The following is an 18,332-nucleotide window of genomic DNA, read 5'->3' as shown; positions in this document are numbered from 1 at the left end:
TACAGCAATTACCACCTGCGGTAAACAGTTCACAACTACCAAATCAATAAGCAGCTATTGGTTTCAAATGAGAATTAGTGACCTTGCTGTATAGTGAACAAATGGATGCAGAATCAGCTGATCATCATTGATGAAAAAAGCTCCCAGGTGAAAGCCTTATAAACACACTCCACAACCGTTGACCATTCATCATCACTGAGAACTACAAAGACAAGCAGAGAGTCTTTGACATAAACAATGACTATAATCAAAGCATTGATTATTCCACCAAGCCAGCCTAGCCTAAATGGTTTTTAATTGGGATTTTACATTTTATGGATTTGGGGGTTTTAAATTGGGAAGCTAATGATTTAATTCTTTTTTAATTATCTTAACTTTTGTATTTGTATGTTTTTTAATTGTGGCTGTTCACCGCCCTGAGTCCCCTCTGGGAGAAGGGCGGTATACAAATTAAATAAATAAATAAATAAATAAAATTCAAGAGAACGATGTAAAAGGTAAATAGAATAGGATTCAGGCTGAATCCTGGTTTCTAATCCAGCATTCAATATTGCAACAGAACCAGAAGGCAGAAAAGCCACAAACCTATAAAGTGCATAGCCAATAATATTGGAAGACCATAATGTATCTGGTAATCGAATGTACTCCGTAATACAAGAAGTAGCTTTATTCTTTAGGATGTGCAAAAGAATATTATGCATGTGCAGGCACACCCATATATTCCTTTCTGTGCATATATACTGTCCTTCTGAATTCAAAACTCTGTCCTGGAAATAATTCTTCAATGGACTTGAATTATTCTCTGCTACCAGAAATTACTTGTTGAAGAAGCAGTAAAATTCCACAGAGGAAGTAGACACCTGAAAACATGTTGGGAGCGAAATTTTACACAGCAGCGCTATGTACTTACATCCTCTTCAGTGACTCAACATTTCCAAGTGCCAAGTTGGCATGATATTGCATTTATGAACAGAAGGCAATTATGTTATTACACATGTACACCAGTTCAAGCCTACACAAACAGGTGAGAAATTATAATCACCTTTTCAAAACCCTAAAGGGAGGCCCTGCTGAGTTAGCTCAAGGGTTTGTTTCTGTTTCAAGTAAATGGAAACTAGGCAATTTCAGGGATGATACACGTCAGAAACACTTCTCTCTTCTTACATCCCAAAAGCTAGAAGTAGATATACACAGCCTCTATACCCGTGATGGCGAACCTATGGTGTGGGCACGCCAGCCGTCGCCCCAGCCAAGCTCCACCACGAATGCACGCATGCCTCCCACTGGCCATCTGGTCTTCAGGTCTCTGCTGCCCATGCGTGGGGGGCATGGGGCATGCGCTGGGGACGCTCATATTGTATTTTGGGGTCTTGAGCAGTGCCCCCACACCCCGTTTTGGCTTCCAGGTTGGTGCAGGAGGCTTTCCAGGCCCAAAATGTTATGTGAATGTTATAAATGCAAAGATTAGTTGCAAAGTTTTTTTTTTTTTTTTCATCACTGTATGAATGATTGCAAAACAAGGCAATCACTAAATGTGGATGTCATGCAGTTGCTTCTGGGCTCTCATAAATTTACTGAATCTTAAACTTTGGTAAACATGTAAATGATATGCTCCCTCCCACTACATACCCATATTATGACTTAATGTTATATTTTGGGGGATCATATCATGCTAAGTCAATGAATGAGAGTGTACCCCTTCAAACTGCAAATGAACCCTAAAGCTAATTTCTCTATTACAGTAGTACTTTACAACACAAGATTCAGCCAAGAACACCTTCGTATCACAAAGAACATTACAGATAATGTTCAGATTGGCTGAATTAGCACTGTTCTTTGACCATGATATGTTCAAAAAGTTTTAACTACAATAGCTAGGTTTATATTGTTCTAGATACAAAATCAAAATGTCTTCTTTCACTTAAAAAAAACTCCAAATATTTATGATCTGGCAGCCCAAACACTTTTGAAAACTTCTTAAAGTTACCATTTATATATATTTAAGTCAAGCTATCAATTATAACTCACATCACTAATTCGATCTTTCTTTATCAAACAATCATAGAATAATGATAGAATAACTTTAACTGAGCAGAAAAAAGTAAACACCATCTTAAGGTCACTTACTGTTCCATGATAATTCTTGTACAGGGGCATTTTTAAGAGATTTGTGAGATAATCTTCCAGTTGTTTCTGCAAAGGAAACACAGAGATACAATGTACAAAGGAAACACAAACATACCAGTGTAAGGACTGCAACAGCCATTATTAAAACAGGCAGGCAGAAGACAAGCAAAGCACATCCATGAATATCAACTACCATTCAGAAGACATGATGAAAACTTCTTAATCTCACAACACATGGACTGATTTAACCATAGTTTCAACTGGAAAACTAAACATCCTGTATTAAGCTAAATTCAAAAATGCTAGGCAATTCTTGGAAACTTGACACATAAATTAGCCATCAACAGGCACATTTTTTTAATTTTTTAATTTTTCAGATTTCTATACCACCCTTCTCCTTTCGGACTCAGGGCGGTGAACAGCCAAAGTAAAACCCTTTATACACAAAAGTTAAAATAGATTTAAACCCATCCAAGACCGAGTGGCTGTGGTTTCTGACGTCCCGATATAGTCAGCTGGTGCCATCGCTGACTATTGGGGGCGAAGCATTGGCCCCCACGGAGAGGGTTCGCAACTTGGGTGTCCTCCTGGATTCACGGCTGTCTTTAGAAGAGCACTTGACGGCCGTGACCGGGAGGATTTTTCATCAGGTCCGCCTGATTCGCCAGTTGCGTCCCTTTCTGGATCGGGACTCGTTACGCACGGTCACTCATGCCCTCGTCACCTCCCGTTTGGACTATTGTAACGCTCTCTACATGGGGCTCCCCTTGAGGAGCACTCGGAGGCTCCAACTGGCGCAGAGTGCGGCCGCGCGGGTGGTGATGGGAGCGACGTGGCGCTCCCATGTAACGCCTCTCCTGCGCGAGCTGCACTGGCTCCCGGTGGTCTTCCGAGTGCGCTTCAGGTTTTGGTTATCACCTTCAGAGCGCTCCATGGCTTAGGACCTGGCTATTTATGGGACCGCCTGCTGCCACCAATAGCCTCCCACCGACCAGTACGCTCCCATAGAGAGGGGCTCCTCCGGGTGCCATCGGCCAAACAATGTCGACTGGCGGCCCCCAGGGGGAGAGCCTTCTCTGTGGGGGCACCTACGATCTGGAACGAGCTCCCCCCGGAGATACGGAGGATTCCGGATCTGTGTACCTTCCGTCGTGCGCTTAAGACGTTCTTATTCCATCAAGCTGGCCTGACCTAAACTTTTCCTCTTTTTAAATGGAATTTTAAATTTGGTTTTAATTTATTGGGGTTTTAAAATGGTTCAGCCAAATTTATTTAATTAGTTTTATCTCTATTTTAAATTTTGTATCTATATGTTTTATTTTATGGCTGTTCACCGCCCTGAGTCCTTCGGGAGTAGGGCGGTATACAAATTTAATAAAATGAAAATGAAAATAAAATAATTAAATTTGGCCCATAATTTAAAACATTTCAATTTAAAACCAATTTCAAATTTTAAAAACCCATCATAAAATCAAGACAGCCCAGTTCCATGGTCGATGGTATCAAAAGCCGCTGAGAGATCTAACAAGACCAGGATAGAGGAATAACCCCTACCCCGAACCCTCCAGAGATCATCCACCAACACGACCAATGCCGTTTCCGTGCTGTACCCAGGTCTGAAACCGGACTGGAGCGGATCTAAATAGACAGCTTCATCCAGGTACTGGGGAAGCTGTCGCGCCACCACACTCTCAACAACCTTCGTAATAAAGCGAAGGTTGGAAACTGGACGATAGTTAGCCAAAACATCCAGGGAGGGCTTCTTGAGGAGGAGCCTCACAACCGCCTCTTTTAAGGCGGCCGGCAAGACACCCTCACTCAAAGAAGCGTTAATAATCCCCTGGAGCCAGCCTCGTGTAACCTCCCGGGAAGCCAGCACCAACCTGGAGGGACACGGGTCCAATAAACATGTGGCCGCGTTCAGCCGTCCCAAGATATTGTCCATGTCCTCGGGAGCCACAGGATCAAACTCCTCCCAGATAACACTCTCAAGGCCTGCCTCAGTCATCTCGTCTGAACTAACCCAGTCAGCGGCCAAGTCTTCCCGAATCTGAGTTATTTTATCATACAGATACTGTACAAAATCCTCAGCTCGGCCCTGCAAGGGGTCATCATAAAGGTAAACCGCATTTACATACCATTCAAAAGCTAAGAAGGAAACAAAAAGACCAGAATACATCCTTTCTGGCAACCGGCACACAGATAAGCAGGGTTTAACACCAGAAAAATAATCAAGCAGAAAACAATACCCTAATCAAGGAACTTCCAAGGTGAAAACCACAACCCCACCAACACTAGCAGGGCAAGTCACTGTATATAAACAGGGAAGAAACCCCACATTCAGTAGCGCTGATGATATTACCTAGTCAGATAATGAAATGACTGCAAGCAAACAACCAATCTGAGTTGTTGTTATGCAGAATCAGACTAAAACAAGAAGATCTCTTTTGGAGAGAATGACAAAATTGAAATGTTGCATGGGTGATAGAAAGACAGCAAGTGGAGAGGGAGGCAGAGGAAATAGGATATGAAGAAGATTAAGCAGGAGAATGATTTATGAAGATAACGATAATGAAAAGATGAGATAATTAACAAAGGAGTAATTGATTTTACTTTGCAGGTGAATCTGAGAAATGCCTCATGATGAAAAGCAATCTGAAATAGCTGGAGATTTACATGAAAGGAAGACTGATATTTTTTTCACAAGTAATTAACTTTGAAGACAGGAGGATGAATTTCGATTTGCTGAGAATAGGGTAAAAAATATATGTGGTTTTTTTTTTCTGCCTACAACTGCTCTCAGGGAGAGTCTTTCAAATTCAAGATAATCTTTCTTTCTGGTAAACAGAGCAAAAAATTGAGAAAGAGAAACTAAGGGGGGAAAAGCCCAAAACAAAACAAAGCCTTAAATCTCAATGACAGGACTAAGCACAAACAGCATGCTTAAAATTGGACTTGAATTAGAATGTCAACATAATCCTTCTTTAGTAATATACATCAATATGAATTTTGTATACAATGCTTGTGGTTCATTTCTCATTGTGTTGAACTTATATTTACCAACAAAGAAATAAAGGGAGACTAGTATAGATCTATTTCAAGCTATTTAGCTCTCATCAGCTAGTCATACCCTTCTATGATTTGAACCTGGGTTACCTGCATATTAGATATGCTCCATTCCATATTTGGGTAGAACAGGTTGCCCTGATAAAAAACACTTATTTCTCTCTGTGCTACACAAGATAATAATTGGGAGTGTTTACAGAAGAGAAGTCAAAGAAGTAAAAATGGATAGTTGCAATCCTGTGATCAAAGCTCTATTCCTTTTAATAGGAATTGCATGTATGTTAAAAAAGGGACAAGGCTTTGATCCTATGAGTCATGACTGCCATCTTAACATTTTCTGAGACCTCACCTACCACAGACATCCCTGGTAAGAAGATAGGAAGTTGTGGAAACACTGTTGTTTGTTAAGTAGTTATTTAAGACAGCCAGTTCTACACCAAGCATTTGAATCCAGCACTGAATAAGTTACATACAACTGGTACTCACCGTTGATCACCATTTGTGATTTTTCCCACGAGCGTCTGACAAATAAAGTTAATGGGGAAAGCCAAATTTGCTTAACAACCAAGTGATTCATTTAACCATGGCATAAAAGGTTGTGAAATTGGCTACAACTCATTCAACAAATGCTTTGCTTAAGAATGGAAATTTTGGTCCCAACTGTGATCATAAGCCCAGGACTACCTGTAATAATCATTTACTACCATTCCAGATAACCACATTCCAGATGCCCATTCCAGATACCTACATCTCCTCAAACATGCTCAGTTCCTGAATGCAGGCCCATGAACATCAAAAGTGAGGGCGCTGCTCGTATTTCAGAGGCCGCTCTTTATTGTATCAGATGAGAGAGGCAGCCTTGAAAAGGTACTCTTGGCCCTAATCCATATAGGCTTTATATATTTTAATCAGGAACTTGATTGTTATTTGGAAATAAACCAACAACCAATGCAATGCCAAACTGCTGGTGCAGTATGACGATATCAGACCGCTAACATGCAGACAGCTGCATTGCCTTCAAAGCCAATCCCATTTACAGTGGGATTTACAAGGCTTTTAAGTTAGGGGAGACCAAAAAAAACCCCAAGTAATTCAAGGATTCCTGGAATGCTAATGTCAGGTTTCCAAGCGATGAAACCCATTCAAAAAAGAAATAGGAAAAGCCCATCTTCCAAAACAAATTGCTTTTATCAAATTGGCAAAGACTGTTGTAATTCCAGATCTGACACAAACCGGAATTACACTACATAATATTGCAATTTAGAAACATCCCACAAAAGTCACATTCTCCAATAAACACTCAATCCACATTGCCCGGTGTCTTCAAACTCTACCTTCCTTTCTCACCAGGAGCAGCCTCTGTTCCCATGGGAAAGAAGGTCACCTAGAAGGTCACAATCCTCACTATCTATTTGACAGCTACTTTATTGGAAAAAAGATGGAATAACAAAACCTTGAAATTCTATTCAAGTTCCCCTCCCTCCCTCCCTCCCTCTCTCCCCTCCCCTCCCCTTCCCTTCCCTTCATACTAAACAAAATCAAGCGATATCTTTCTCAGGTTTTCCGTCGGTCTCTGGATTATATCATTAAATGTCCAAGTTCTCCTTAACAGTGCATTCTTCCTTCCCCAATTTTAATAGCCTTCCATACCTTCCTGAAGGAAATCTCTTTAGGGTCTAAGAATCTTGTGATGAAGATGGCCACCAGCACCAGCTTTCCTAGGAATAGCTTCAACTGGTAAACCACGAGTCTAGAACACGGGTGTCAAACTCATGTCATCATGGCGTTGTCAAGTGACTATTGTGACTTCCCCCCCCTTTGCTAAACCAGGCATGGGCGTGGCCAGCGCGTGACGCATCTGGCCTGATCTACCCTGATCTAGAAGGACCACCAAAGTTGTGGACTACTTCCTTCTAATCAAAAATAGAACTGAAGCCAGTACTGATATTAGATAAGTTAGGAGAAATGGTTGAACTCTATACACTCCTTACTGGAGCACCCAAGAGGCAAAACGTCTCCACTATGCACTAGAATGATCCACTTAGAAGGTCCTAAATATAGCTCGAAACTTACTTAGAAGAGATATTCAGTTCCAGCTCTCTGGCTTTATCAATTACATAGGTAAAGGGAGCGATGAAATCAGAACAAATGCATGACATGCTTGAAATGTATACATAAGCTCATTTATGGAAACTACAATTCGATATGTAGCCAAGGTCTAACATTAACATTAAAAAAATAACTTAAAATTTATTTTTCAGATGAAGGATCTTACTCTTCTACTGGAGAGATGATCCTCTCTGACCATGTTTTCAGATGTGCGTGGAAGACTCGGCATTTGTCTTGCTTCTCCCCTTTTGACAGTCTGTCTCCGCACAGTGTGTCTAAAAAAATAAAAACATTGATTTGGTTGCATGCACTGGAATGTGTCCTAACGAAGGAAGGTGAATTTGGCAACAGAAAAGATCCTCATTGTTTAAAAGAAAACATTTGCAGCTAATGATTCAAATGCCTTTAATTACTGGGAAAGATAACATAAAACATACATAGATATATTAATTGCATGTGCACCTTCAGGCTTGTGTCTTCATCTACCACAAAATATCCCAAAGTGCTACAATAGACCTTTACCACACTTCACTTACATAAATGAGTAAATTCTGCCTTAGCCAACAGACATGTCCAAACAATTAAAATCATAAAATTGATTTGGATTACTGATTTTTTTTTTTAGCTTTTTCTATTTTTTATTTATTTATTTATTTATTTTCAATTTTTATTTATAAGTATAAATTAAACAGAACAATGAAACGTACAAAACATAAAAACATATAAACATCCATTTCAATACATGTCTAGTTTGTCGCAACTATAATATACATTTCTCTTTGTATTTTGACTCTTCCTTATTTGGTCATTCCCTTTTATCTATCTAATATTGATCTTTGTTGACCTATGTCTGTTCTTTGTTTCCATCATATTATATTTGGTCATTTTATTTACTTCCTATTGCTTCATCTCTTTCCTATCTTTCAACCAACTATACCACTTTTCCCATACTAAGTAAAAGTCATGTTCTTCCCTATTTTGTAATTCCTTTGTGAGCCTATCTAATTCCGCACATTCCATAATTTTATTGATTACTTTATCTGGTATTGGTATATCACTACTCTTCCAGTGTTGCGCATATAGTATTCGTGCTGCTGTTATCATATGTATAATTAAATAGGTTGTTTCTTTTTCATAGTATCCATTCACTATGCCTAATAAGAAGCTTTCTGGTCTTAGTTCTATCTTTTGGTGTGTTATTTCCTCTATTTGTATTTTGATCCTTTGCCAATATTGTTTTGCCATTGGGCAGGTCCACCACATATGGTAATAGGTGCCTTTGTGATGGTTGCATTTCCAACATGTTGATGACGTGCCGGGGAACATTCTTGCCAATCTGGCTGGTGGCAAGTGCCACCTATAAAACATTTTATAGAGATTTTCTTTATAGGATACAGACATTGTCATTTTATAATTTATTTTCCATAATTTTTCCCATTTGTCTAATTGAATACTATAACCGAATTTTTTTGCCCAGGTTATCATATTTTCTTTCACTACCTCTTCTTCTAATTTAATCCTCGTAAGTAATTGTAAATTTTTTTGATCAGTTTGTCCTGTGTCCCTTGCAAAATTTTATCTAATTCTGTTTGACCTTTTTGAAATTCAAATTGAGCCAAATCTTTATTGTATCTTGATTTTATTTGTATATACGGCCACCAGTCAATGTCTGTACCCATCTCTTTTAGTTCTTGCCAAGTTCTTAGTTCCTCCTGATTGTTTAACAGATCTTTATAAGTTTTCGTTTTGTTATAGTCCATGGCATTTGGATAGATCTGGGCTTCCATCGTTGACAACCACTCCGGGATTTTGTAATAATGTGCCTTTTTAATACTCTGCCATGTTTGGTATAATGTGTGTCTGATTGTATGCCTCTGAAAATATTCATGCCTTTTGTCTGTGCCCTCCCATAAGAAGGCATGCCATCCTCGCTGAAGATCGAATCCTTCCAAATTCAATAGTCTATGGTTTTTGAGTTCCATCCACTCCTTGATCCAAATTAATGCTGATGCTTTGTAATATATTTCCCAATCGGGCAATGCCAATCCTCCTCTCTCTCTTGAGTCCTGTAAGTGTTTTAGTTTAATTCTTGTCTTCTTCCCTTGCCATATGTAGTCTGCAATTAGTTTATTAAAGTCCTTGAAGAAGTTCTTCCCCGGTTTTATTGGAATCACTTGAAACAAGAATAGTATTCGAGGCAACACATTCATTTTAATGGAGGCGATCCTTCCCAAAAGAGATAGCTGTAACTTTTTCCAAATTTCTAAGTCTTTCTTAATTTGTTTTGTTAGTTTATCATAATTATCTTCTTTAATTGATGAACTTTTATTGGTCAGCCATATCCCTAGGTATTTTACTCTTTTTGTCGTTTGTATGCCTAATTTCTCTTCTAATTGTTTTTCTTGTTAATTGGTAAGGTTCTTAGTCGATATTTTTGTCAATATTTTATTTTTTGGATTACTGATTTATCTACCTAGAATCACCAAGTTAATTTGGAATTGATTTAACAAAATTCAGATATCTAAATCAGGCCAATTTAGGCCAAATCTATGGGTGAATGATCATGACATCTCCGAACCAAATCAATCTGGCAGTCTCTGATATAGCTTGACCATTTAAAACAATTACTTTGGTCCTAAAGTGATGACTTCAATCATCTCTGAACTGAACATTCACAATCATTTTTCTAGGTCATCTAGTAGATAGTAGGTAGTAGTAGTATTAGTAGATAATAAAGAGAGAGCCAGTTTGGTGTAGTGGTTAAGTCAGGGGTGTCAAGCTGGATTTCTTCAAAGGCTGGATCAGCATTGTAGTTCTCCTCTGCGGGCCGGATTGGGGGGTGGGGAAGAGACAGGACAGATGCCTCCCTGCAACACTCTGCTGGGGCATGGGGGGGTACGTGCAGCCCCCCGCACCCGTTTTCAGCCTGGATGGCCTCCTGCAGCACTGTGCCAGCCGAAGTGGGGTCCGTTTTGGTTGCCAGAGGCACCGCGGGTTGGTTCTTTGCTATTTCCAGGCTGGCTCTGCGGGCCAGATTTAAGCACCCCACAGGCCGGATCCAGTTTGTGGGCCTTGAGTTTGACACCTCAGGGTTAAGGCATCAAGTTAGAAACTAGGAGACCATGAGGTCTAGTCCTGCCTTAAGAGTTGGAAGCTGGTTGGATGATTGTGAGCCCATCACACTCTCTCATCCCTAACAAGGAGTCAACGGCAAACAACTTCTGAAATTTTTCCAAGAAAACTGCAGGGATTTGTCCAGGAGTCAATACTGACCCAAAAGCACACAGAACACAGTAGATAAAAGCAAGACTTTATTTTTTTGTGATTGTTACGTCCATAAAACTGCCATCTTAGCACTTTTACTTCTTTGAAGAGAATCTCTATTTGCTAGAATCATGGTGATCACCTGCTTTTTAGCAATAATAAGCAAGCATTCATAAGAATTAGTTTGATGTAGTGATTAAGGTGCTGACCTAGAAACCAGAAAATTGTAACGATACCTTTAATGTTATGAAACAACAATATCTGCCTATTGCAAGTCCATGGGGGAAAGGAAAAAATGCCAAATCCAATCTAAACATCTGGTTGATTTTGTGATTAACTATAATAATAATGCATAATTCTTTGATACAGATGTTCATAAATGTTTTTAAGCCATTGCATATTTCTACTATTTCGCCTCCATGTAATCCCAAAGAAACTTAATTACATGAAGCCAATTCTTGGCCTACTGAAATTTTGGCAACTTTTTGAAACATGTTCAAAACCATAAAATCTTTGTTTTAATAACTGAAAAACAGTAGTCGTTAAAGCAGGGTTAGGGTCAGAACAGTGTTAATATGATCACAACAGCAATGTCTGGAGAGTCTTTAGGGACTCACTCAATTAATATGCTGGGTGACTGCATGGAGACCTACCTACCGAACTCTGGATTACAGCGTGAGTTTAGGAGAAATATGGGTTCAAAAATCTTGCTCGGACAGGAAGTGTCTTAGGTTAGAGATATCTAGACAGAAAAAATCCTGAAAAAAATTAATGGTAAAAATTCAGAATCTCCTGTAGTTCTTTGATAGCACCTGCTCAAAAAAGCAAGCCATCTAGATGTTTATAATTCAGATAATTACCCTATTTCCGCCCGAAATAAAACATCCCCTGATAATAAGCCCAATTGGGCTTTTGAGCGCCTGGCAATAAGGCCAAGCGCTTATTTCAGGATTCAAAAAAATATAAAACAGGGTCTTATTTTCGGGGAAACACTGTACCTACTTTAGATAATTCACTGTCTTTTAGCTTATCCAACCTCATAATACATTCTTCCTTTTAAAAAACGAGAAAGAACCAACTATGCCATCAATAAACCTCTTGGCTAATGGTGGTATAAATATACTAAGACTACTGTAGTGCTAAAGCTGATACAAATCTGAACAATATTGTCTGAGAGAAAAATCACATCTCTAACGCAACGTACTGAGCTCTCAACAAATCACTAGCATACCACCGGATGAAAATTGGGCAGCTATGAGTGTTTTTTATTCACTCTATTCAAATGAATCCCTGTTTAGAAAGATGGCATGCAATCACCTCCGTGTTGGGATGGGAATTCGGATAAAAGCTTTGTATCGAAGGAGTTCCCTATGCAGCTCCTGAAAATGCTTGTATTTCCTTTTCACTTGCCATGTAAACTCCGCATGAGTCAGCTCAATTGTGTAAACACGTGGACTTGGCACCTTCAAAAAGGAAAACAGACATTAAAGACTCAAAAGAAGATTATTTAGTCATTTCCTTCTTGTAGCAGCTTTAAGCAGCAGATTCTACAAAGAGTCCATTAGTGACCTTCCAGTAGGGTTAGAGCAGGGGTGTCAAACACAAGGCCCATGGGCTGAATTTGGCCTACAATGTGGTTGGATCCGGCCCATGGGGCTGTCCTGAAAAATGTAAGGGGCTGGCTACGTGGCTTCGGCCTGGTCTATCCAATGTGAAGAGAAAACATGTCATCAGTTTGGGGAGTGGCATCAAGGTGGCCATACCCACCCAGTTGGCTACATCCAGTGAGTGGCATCATGCTGGACACGCCCACCCAGTTGGCCACACCCACCCAGTTGGGCAAGGCCAACCACAGCCCTGATGCAGCCCTCAATGAAATTGAGTTTGACACCCCTGGGTTAGAGTATTAACCTAAACTCTCATTTAATACAAGTAGTTCTTGACTTACAACCACAACTGAGCCCAACGTTTCTGTTGCTAAGCAAGACAGTTAAGTAAGTTTTGCTCCATTTTATGACCTTTCTTGCCACAATTAAGTTAGTAACACAGTTGTTAAGTGAATCTGGCTTCTCCACTGACTTGGATAATGAAACCAGTGCCATATACATTTAATAATAAATAAAAAAAACCTTCCTCCTTTCCTTTCTCCCTCTATCACATTTGGGGAAAATTTATCATTTGGGGAAAAATTTATCTCGGTTAAAGATTAAGACCCCGCAGTGGAGATTCCAATGCAAATCATCAGGTGTACCAACTTTTAAAAATGGCACACAGAAACCTTCCTTGAGCTATTCCTATGGATCAGATTAAAAAGCATTTAAACATGATATCCCTGATGCTTTTTTTTTTTTTTTTAAATTAGTCTTCCATTAAAAAAACTGCAGCCTTGCAAAACATGAAAGTATGATGGAGAGTTCAGAGAGAGCTAGGTCTGACCTTGGTTGTTGACGTAAAACGCTCCACTTCTAGAACTCGTACTCGGATGGGACACCCGGTTAGGTAGAGCTGCACGTGAGGCTCTTTAAATCCTTTAGTGTTATAAATGGCTGAGAATGGAATGCCCACTGCAAATAATGATAATGGCCGGGTATCAGTTCTTTACATGGGTTTTAAAGCGCACGTTTAACAGGTTACAGCAAAAGCAGTTAAATGACAGATCGAGACAGAATGGCAGCAGAATGTGGATTCCTTCAGGCAAGCTCCCTTCAAATAAATAAATAAAAACTCCGGATTATTTTGTATTAGTCACTTCCGCATTAGAAAGGAAACCTGATGCCGAAAGGGTGAATTTGAGTGAAATGGTTTTTTTAAAAAAAGTAATACAAGTTTCACAACAAAAACTTAAATTAATGAATTGGATGAATGGGTATATGAGAGACTGAATCTGGGTTCTTCTATAATAATGCAAAACATTATTCTTAGACTTAGAATAACGTTGTTACTTTGACTGTAGAGCATACATTAAAATGAAATTTCGTTGCATGCAGCTTTCAAAGGGTCACTACTTCCAATATAATACTACATAAACAGGACAAAATAAATAAATTTTACGCATATACCCACATATATTATATGACATAGAGAAACAACACAGTTTACACTCTGAATCAGATCGGACAGTAATTTATATTTTGCCTAACTGTACTTTGTTGAATAAAACACAGTTGATGTCGCTCATGGTTTTCTTTCAGTTTTTGGTGGCACCTCTATTCGAAACTGGTAGAGTGTTCAAATATATATCTCTATCTCCATCTATCACCCCTCTGTCTGTCTGTCTGTCCGTCCATCCATCTTCTCTACATCTATAGAAATAGATATTTGAAGCCTCCACCAGTTTTGAAGAGAGTGCCACCAAAACTGATAGATAGAAAATCATAGGTGACATCACCCACAATCAGAGCCATGAAAGTCCAATGTTGTAGTAGCTGTGGATGATGACACTCATGTTTTTCTGGTGGAAACTTCATAGCACAGGGCTCATCAGCAGATTCTGTCAACAACTGTGGCTGAATGTCACAATGGCAACATGTTTCTTTCGTAGCATTTGTGTGGTACTTGTGTGGTTGACCTCAAGGTCTCTTCTCAGATTTCAGTACAACTGCAGAGCAACTGGCAAGGCGTACAGTGGTTGCCCATTCTGATTATGTGTCCCACCCACCTCTGATCATCAGGGACTCAATGCTAGCAGTCTCCACACAATCCAAGACAGCCCACATATAATTTGTATAAACAAAGGAGCTTTTTTAAAATGATATTTGCTGTTAATTACCATATGGTTTGCATAATACACTAAACCACAGGTTTTGAACACAGTTGATTGGGTGCCTCTAAGCTGTAAGTGAAACACATCACATTACAGCACACTGAATGAACCAGGCCACTCAAAACAACAGGGCTTAAGTTGTTGCACTGGTTTCAACATGGCCTTTGGACATGAATAACTTCAGTTAGATAAAAGTGTATATTTATGCATACGCAAGCAGATGCTGGATGAAAAAGTTTCTCCTTCTCAACTCGCTGATGTTTATCTATCATTGTGTAGTTTATCTAGCACAGCTGGCTGGGGAATTCTGGGAGTTAAAGTCCACACATCGTCCAGCGGCCAAGGTTGAGAAACACTGATCTAGCACCATCAATCTAAGCCACAGCAATCCCAACACAGTAATTGCTAAATAATGGGAAAGGCCTGGGGTTTTCTGTATCTCTTTCCTTCCACCTAATGGTCATGTGGATTTTTTTTTGCAATCCATATTGGCAGTCCTAATTTATTGCGGTTGTTAGCAAACCTCTTTGAAGAGAAAGCTCAGAGTAGATTAGAAAATTTCTAATCTAAAAAAGTGTTTCTCTAGTTCCAGTTTCTGTGCCATTACTGTATTTCAGAATGATTCAGGACAGGTTTTTTTTTTTTTTTCAATTTTAAGATGTGTGGACTGGGGAATTCTGAAAGTTGAAGTCTACACATCTTAAAATTGATATGTCTCACAACACTGAATTAAGAGAACAGATGGTACCATTTCAGATTCCATACTGAATCCTTCCCATTATTATTCCGCAGATACCTGGCGGACCATCTGCGGCCAGCGATGAAAACAAAACATTATCCAATAAAAAAATTCCAGAATATGCACTCAGCAGTATAGTTCTTTGCTTTCTCATGAACTTTGTATGACTTGACACCAAGACTTCTAAAAACAGGAGTGGATAAAGCCACACAGGCCATGCGCTGCCCATCACTTCCCTTTTTGGTTCCCAAAGCAGTGCAAGATGTCATCTCTGAAACCCAGTGTCAAGAGGGCTAAATTTTCAGAGTTTCATATTTAAACTTCAGAATAAGGGAAGGAATGGGGCTGCAAGTCTTTTGGACATAAAAACTCCCATTACTCTCTTAACCTGGTTATCAAAAAAATCCCTGAAAAGTTCGAAGGGGAAAAAAAACTGGGTCCAAACTTTCAAACTTTTCCGTTCTGATGACCAGAAGACCTTTCTGTGATGTGTTGGGTATTTGGGACGTTTCATCACCTGAAAAATTATCTCCCCCTTGTTTAAAAGAAAACCAGCTTTTGGAGTTATTAAATATAGACTTTTGGTTTTTAATTGGTAAAAGAAGGAGGTTAGTTGTTAAGTTACAGTAGTACAGGAAACAGAAATATCAGGCAGGATGGTTGCTGAAGACTTTACAGAGAGCATCAAAGCTCCACTCAAAATTCCTGGATTCAGTGTAATTCTATCACATTTGATTTCTCTTCCCCCTAATTCAGTAAAAACTATCAACCTTCTTTTTAAAAAAGAACACTTGGGTTTCAAAGAAGCATTTTGTACGCTTGTGCTATTGACTTACCAGGAGCTTTTGGATCATGTACCACATCACTATCCAATTCGTCCCCTTCAAAATGCAGCTCCCTTGAGTCCAGACTTTCGATTAAGGTACTCATGTCGGCAGCAATTTTCCTCAGTGCTGAAGTGCTCACTTGCTTTCTATTGGTGAGAGACATCTTAAAGGTTTACTCTTACGCACAAGGGGCTGTTTGAGAGAAGGAGCAAAGAAAATGCATTACTGTGGTGGTTAGAATTGGAGTTTGTTGCTTCATCCAAAGATTTATCTGCGTGCCCGCTTGACCAAGAAATTCAACCGTCTTTCTTTCTATGTTGCATGATAAAAAGAGCTCAAACAGGATGGAGTAGCTCAAGTCACCCCAGGGGGGTGGGGGGTGCACTGTAATATTTGTATTTTTTCCCCTTTTTTTGTATTTAGATGTATATGTTCTATGTTTGTATTATTTGTATTTAAAATAAAAAAAATATTTAAAAATAAATAAAAAATTATATTTTTTAAAAAAACACAGCCAAAAGTTTGTCTAAAGAACAGATGAACTGCCTAGTTCCTGTTGCCACTGTTGTATCAGAAGAATTATTCTATGTCTTCATGTAAGTTACGTATGAGAGATAGATACCCTCCATTTTTATAACCCTGTAGTCCTTATTGGGGGTAGAGTTGGGGTGATTGGATGGAGCTCATCCGGGTGTCCTTCCTGACAAGTTCAGAGCAGATGTTTTTTCTTTGTGCCCTAGGACATCTGTCGCTACCTAGGATCAAACTCTCACTGTTCCGAGTGGGAGGTGAGCATCTTCACCACTAGGCCACCACACCACTCACATGAGAGTTACAAGACTAGTAAATATTTATTTTCCTTCTTGTGGGAGATAGAAAGGTGATACAAATGGAACATTAGCAATAGCAATAGCATTTAGACTTATATACCGCTTAACAGTGCTTTACAGTCCTCTCTAAGCGGTTTACAGAGTCAGCCTATTGCCCCCAACAATCTGGGTCCTCCTTTTACCGAGCTTGGAAGGATGGAAGGCTGAGTCAACCTTGAGCCTGGTGAGATTTGATCTGCCAAACTGCTGGCAGCCGGTGATCAGCAGAAGTAGCCTGCAGTACAGCACTCTAACCACTGCACCATCACAGCTCTAGAAAATCCCATAGCATGCTTGCTAATTTTGCCCATCTAGGAAAACTCTTTCTCTGGAGAACAAACTTCTGATTCTCTTTCAATATGTACATCACTGAACATGTAACAGACACAATTATGATACAAACTTAGCAAGGGCCAAACAACATGAGGAGTCCTTGGAGCTGCATGTGATTCAATTTCATGTGGATTGGTGGGATATAAACTAATTTTCTTGATTAAGTATAAACAAAGCATCACACAATGTGTGAATGGTCCAGAGAATTCCAAAATTAAAAGAATCTTACACAAGGTGCCTAGCAGGATCTGAACATGGTGTCGCTTAAGCTATCTCCTGTTGTGGCTCGCCAGCAGCCAGAGAGCTGGTGGCAGATTCAGACAGTGAGGAGGTTGGGGAGGAACATGGGCCAGTCCCGAAGTCTGGGGAAGGCTCAGACGAGGGCTCTGAGTTAGAGGGAGAGAGGGGGCCAAGGCCATCTTGTAGATCTTTGCTGCCTCTGGAATCTCCAGAGTCTGACATCAGCGAGGCAGAAGAACAGTGTCAAACTGTTACCAGTGTTCGCATGCGCAGAGCTGCCAGAGGACAGGAAAAATTAAGAAAACAGGGTTGATTTGGGAGTAAGGCTTGGAGATGATTGGCCCCTCCCATAAGACATAAAAGAGAAGCGAATGGGACATGAACTTTTGCAGGAAGCAATTAGTTCATCTGGTCGGTAAAAGCTGTGGAAAAGCTCTTTTTGACTCTGTGCTAAATTTGGCCTTGCCTTGCATGTGGCAATTAGTTCTCTGGCAGCATTCCAAGGGAGATAAGGTGGGTTTGTAAATACTCCCCTGATAGAGTGAGAAGCCTTTCGGACTGGGAATGACAATAATTCACAGCTGTATGAATTAAAGAGGTTTGCCGGGACTAATTTTGTGCTGTATACTTTCTAATGAAGCCTAGGTCAGAACATCTCCTTTTGTCTAATTCTGGCCAATCAGGTTTGTACATTTGGCATTTCCATTGAGAAAAAGTCTCAGAACTCAAGATCAGTATTTCATCTCCCTGATGGTGTGCAGAAGCAAATGGCATAGTCCAGTGTTTCTCAATCTTGGTGACTTAAAGATGGATGGACTTCAACTCCCAGAATCCCCCAGCCAGCGAAGCAAAAGCTCAAGAAGGAAGGCTATTGACCAAGTGAGAATCAGATGTGTATGGGATACCAGTGGTTGTACGCGCTCGATTTCTGATGTTTGTTTGTTTGTTTGTTTGTTTGTTTGTTTGTTTGTTTGTTTATTTATTTATTTATTTAT

At 39.7% G+C, this 18,332-nt stretch overlaps 1 protein-coding gene across 1 annotated transcript in view; it reads right to left on the bottom strand.

Annotated features, from left to right (window-relative positions):
- Positions 1 to 18,332, bottom strand: part of PLD1 (phospholipase D1) — a 140,587-nt gene that overhangs the window by 72,067 nt on the left and 50,188 nt on the right. The window contains exons 2-6 of the mRNA XM_070944998.1: positions 15,905 to 16,087; positions 13,003 to 13,130; positions 11,884 to 12,029; positions 7,469 to 7,577; positions 2,128 to 2,193 (exon numbers count right to left, since the gene is read on the bottom strand). Coding sequence (XP_070801099.1) covers positions 2,128 to 2,193; positions 7,469 to 7,577; positions 11,884 to 12,029; positions 13,003 to 13,130; positions 15,905 to 16,058 — 603 coding nt within the window. The 5' untranslated portion in view covers positions 16,059 to 16,087. The remainder of the gene's footprint in view (positions 1 to 2,127; positions 2,194 to 7,468; positions 7,578 to 11,883; positions 12,030 to 13,002; positions 13,131 to 15,904; positions 16,088 to 18,332) is intronic.

Source organism: Pituophis catenifer, unplaced genomic scaffold, assembly GCF_029215685.1.
Source record: "Pituophis catenifer annectens isolate HBS135680 unplaced genomic scaffold, rPitCat1.0.hap2 SCAF_6, whole genome shotgun sequence".
Taxonomy (NCBI): domain Eukaryota; kingdom Metazoa; phylum Chordata; class Lepidosauria; order Squamata; family Colubridae; genus Pituophis; species Pituophis catenifer.
Note: the sequence above shows the minus strand (reverse complement) of the source record. Positions and strands in the feature narration are given on the sequence as shown.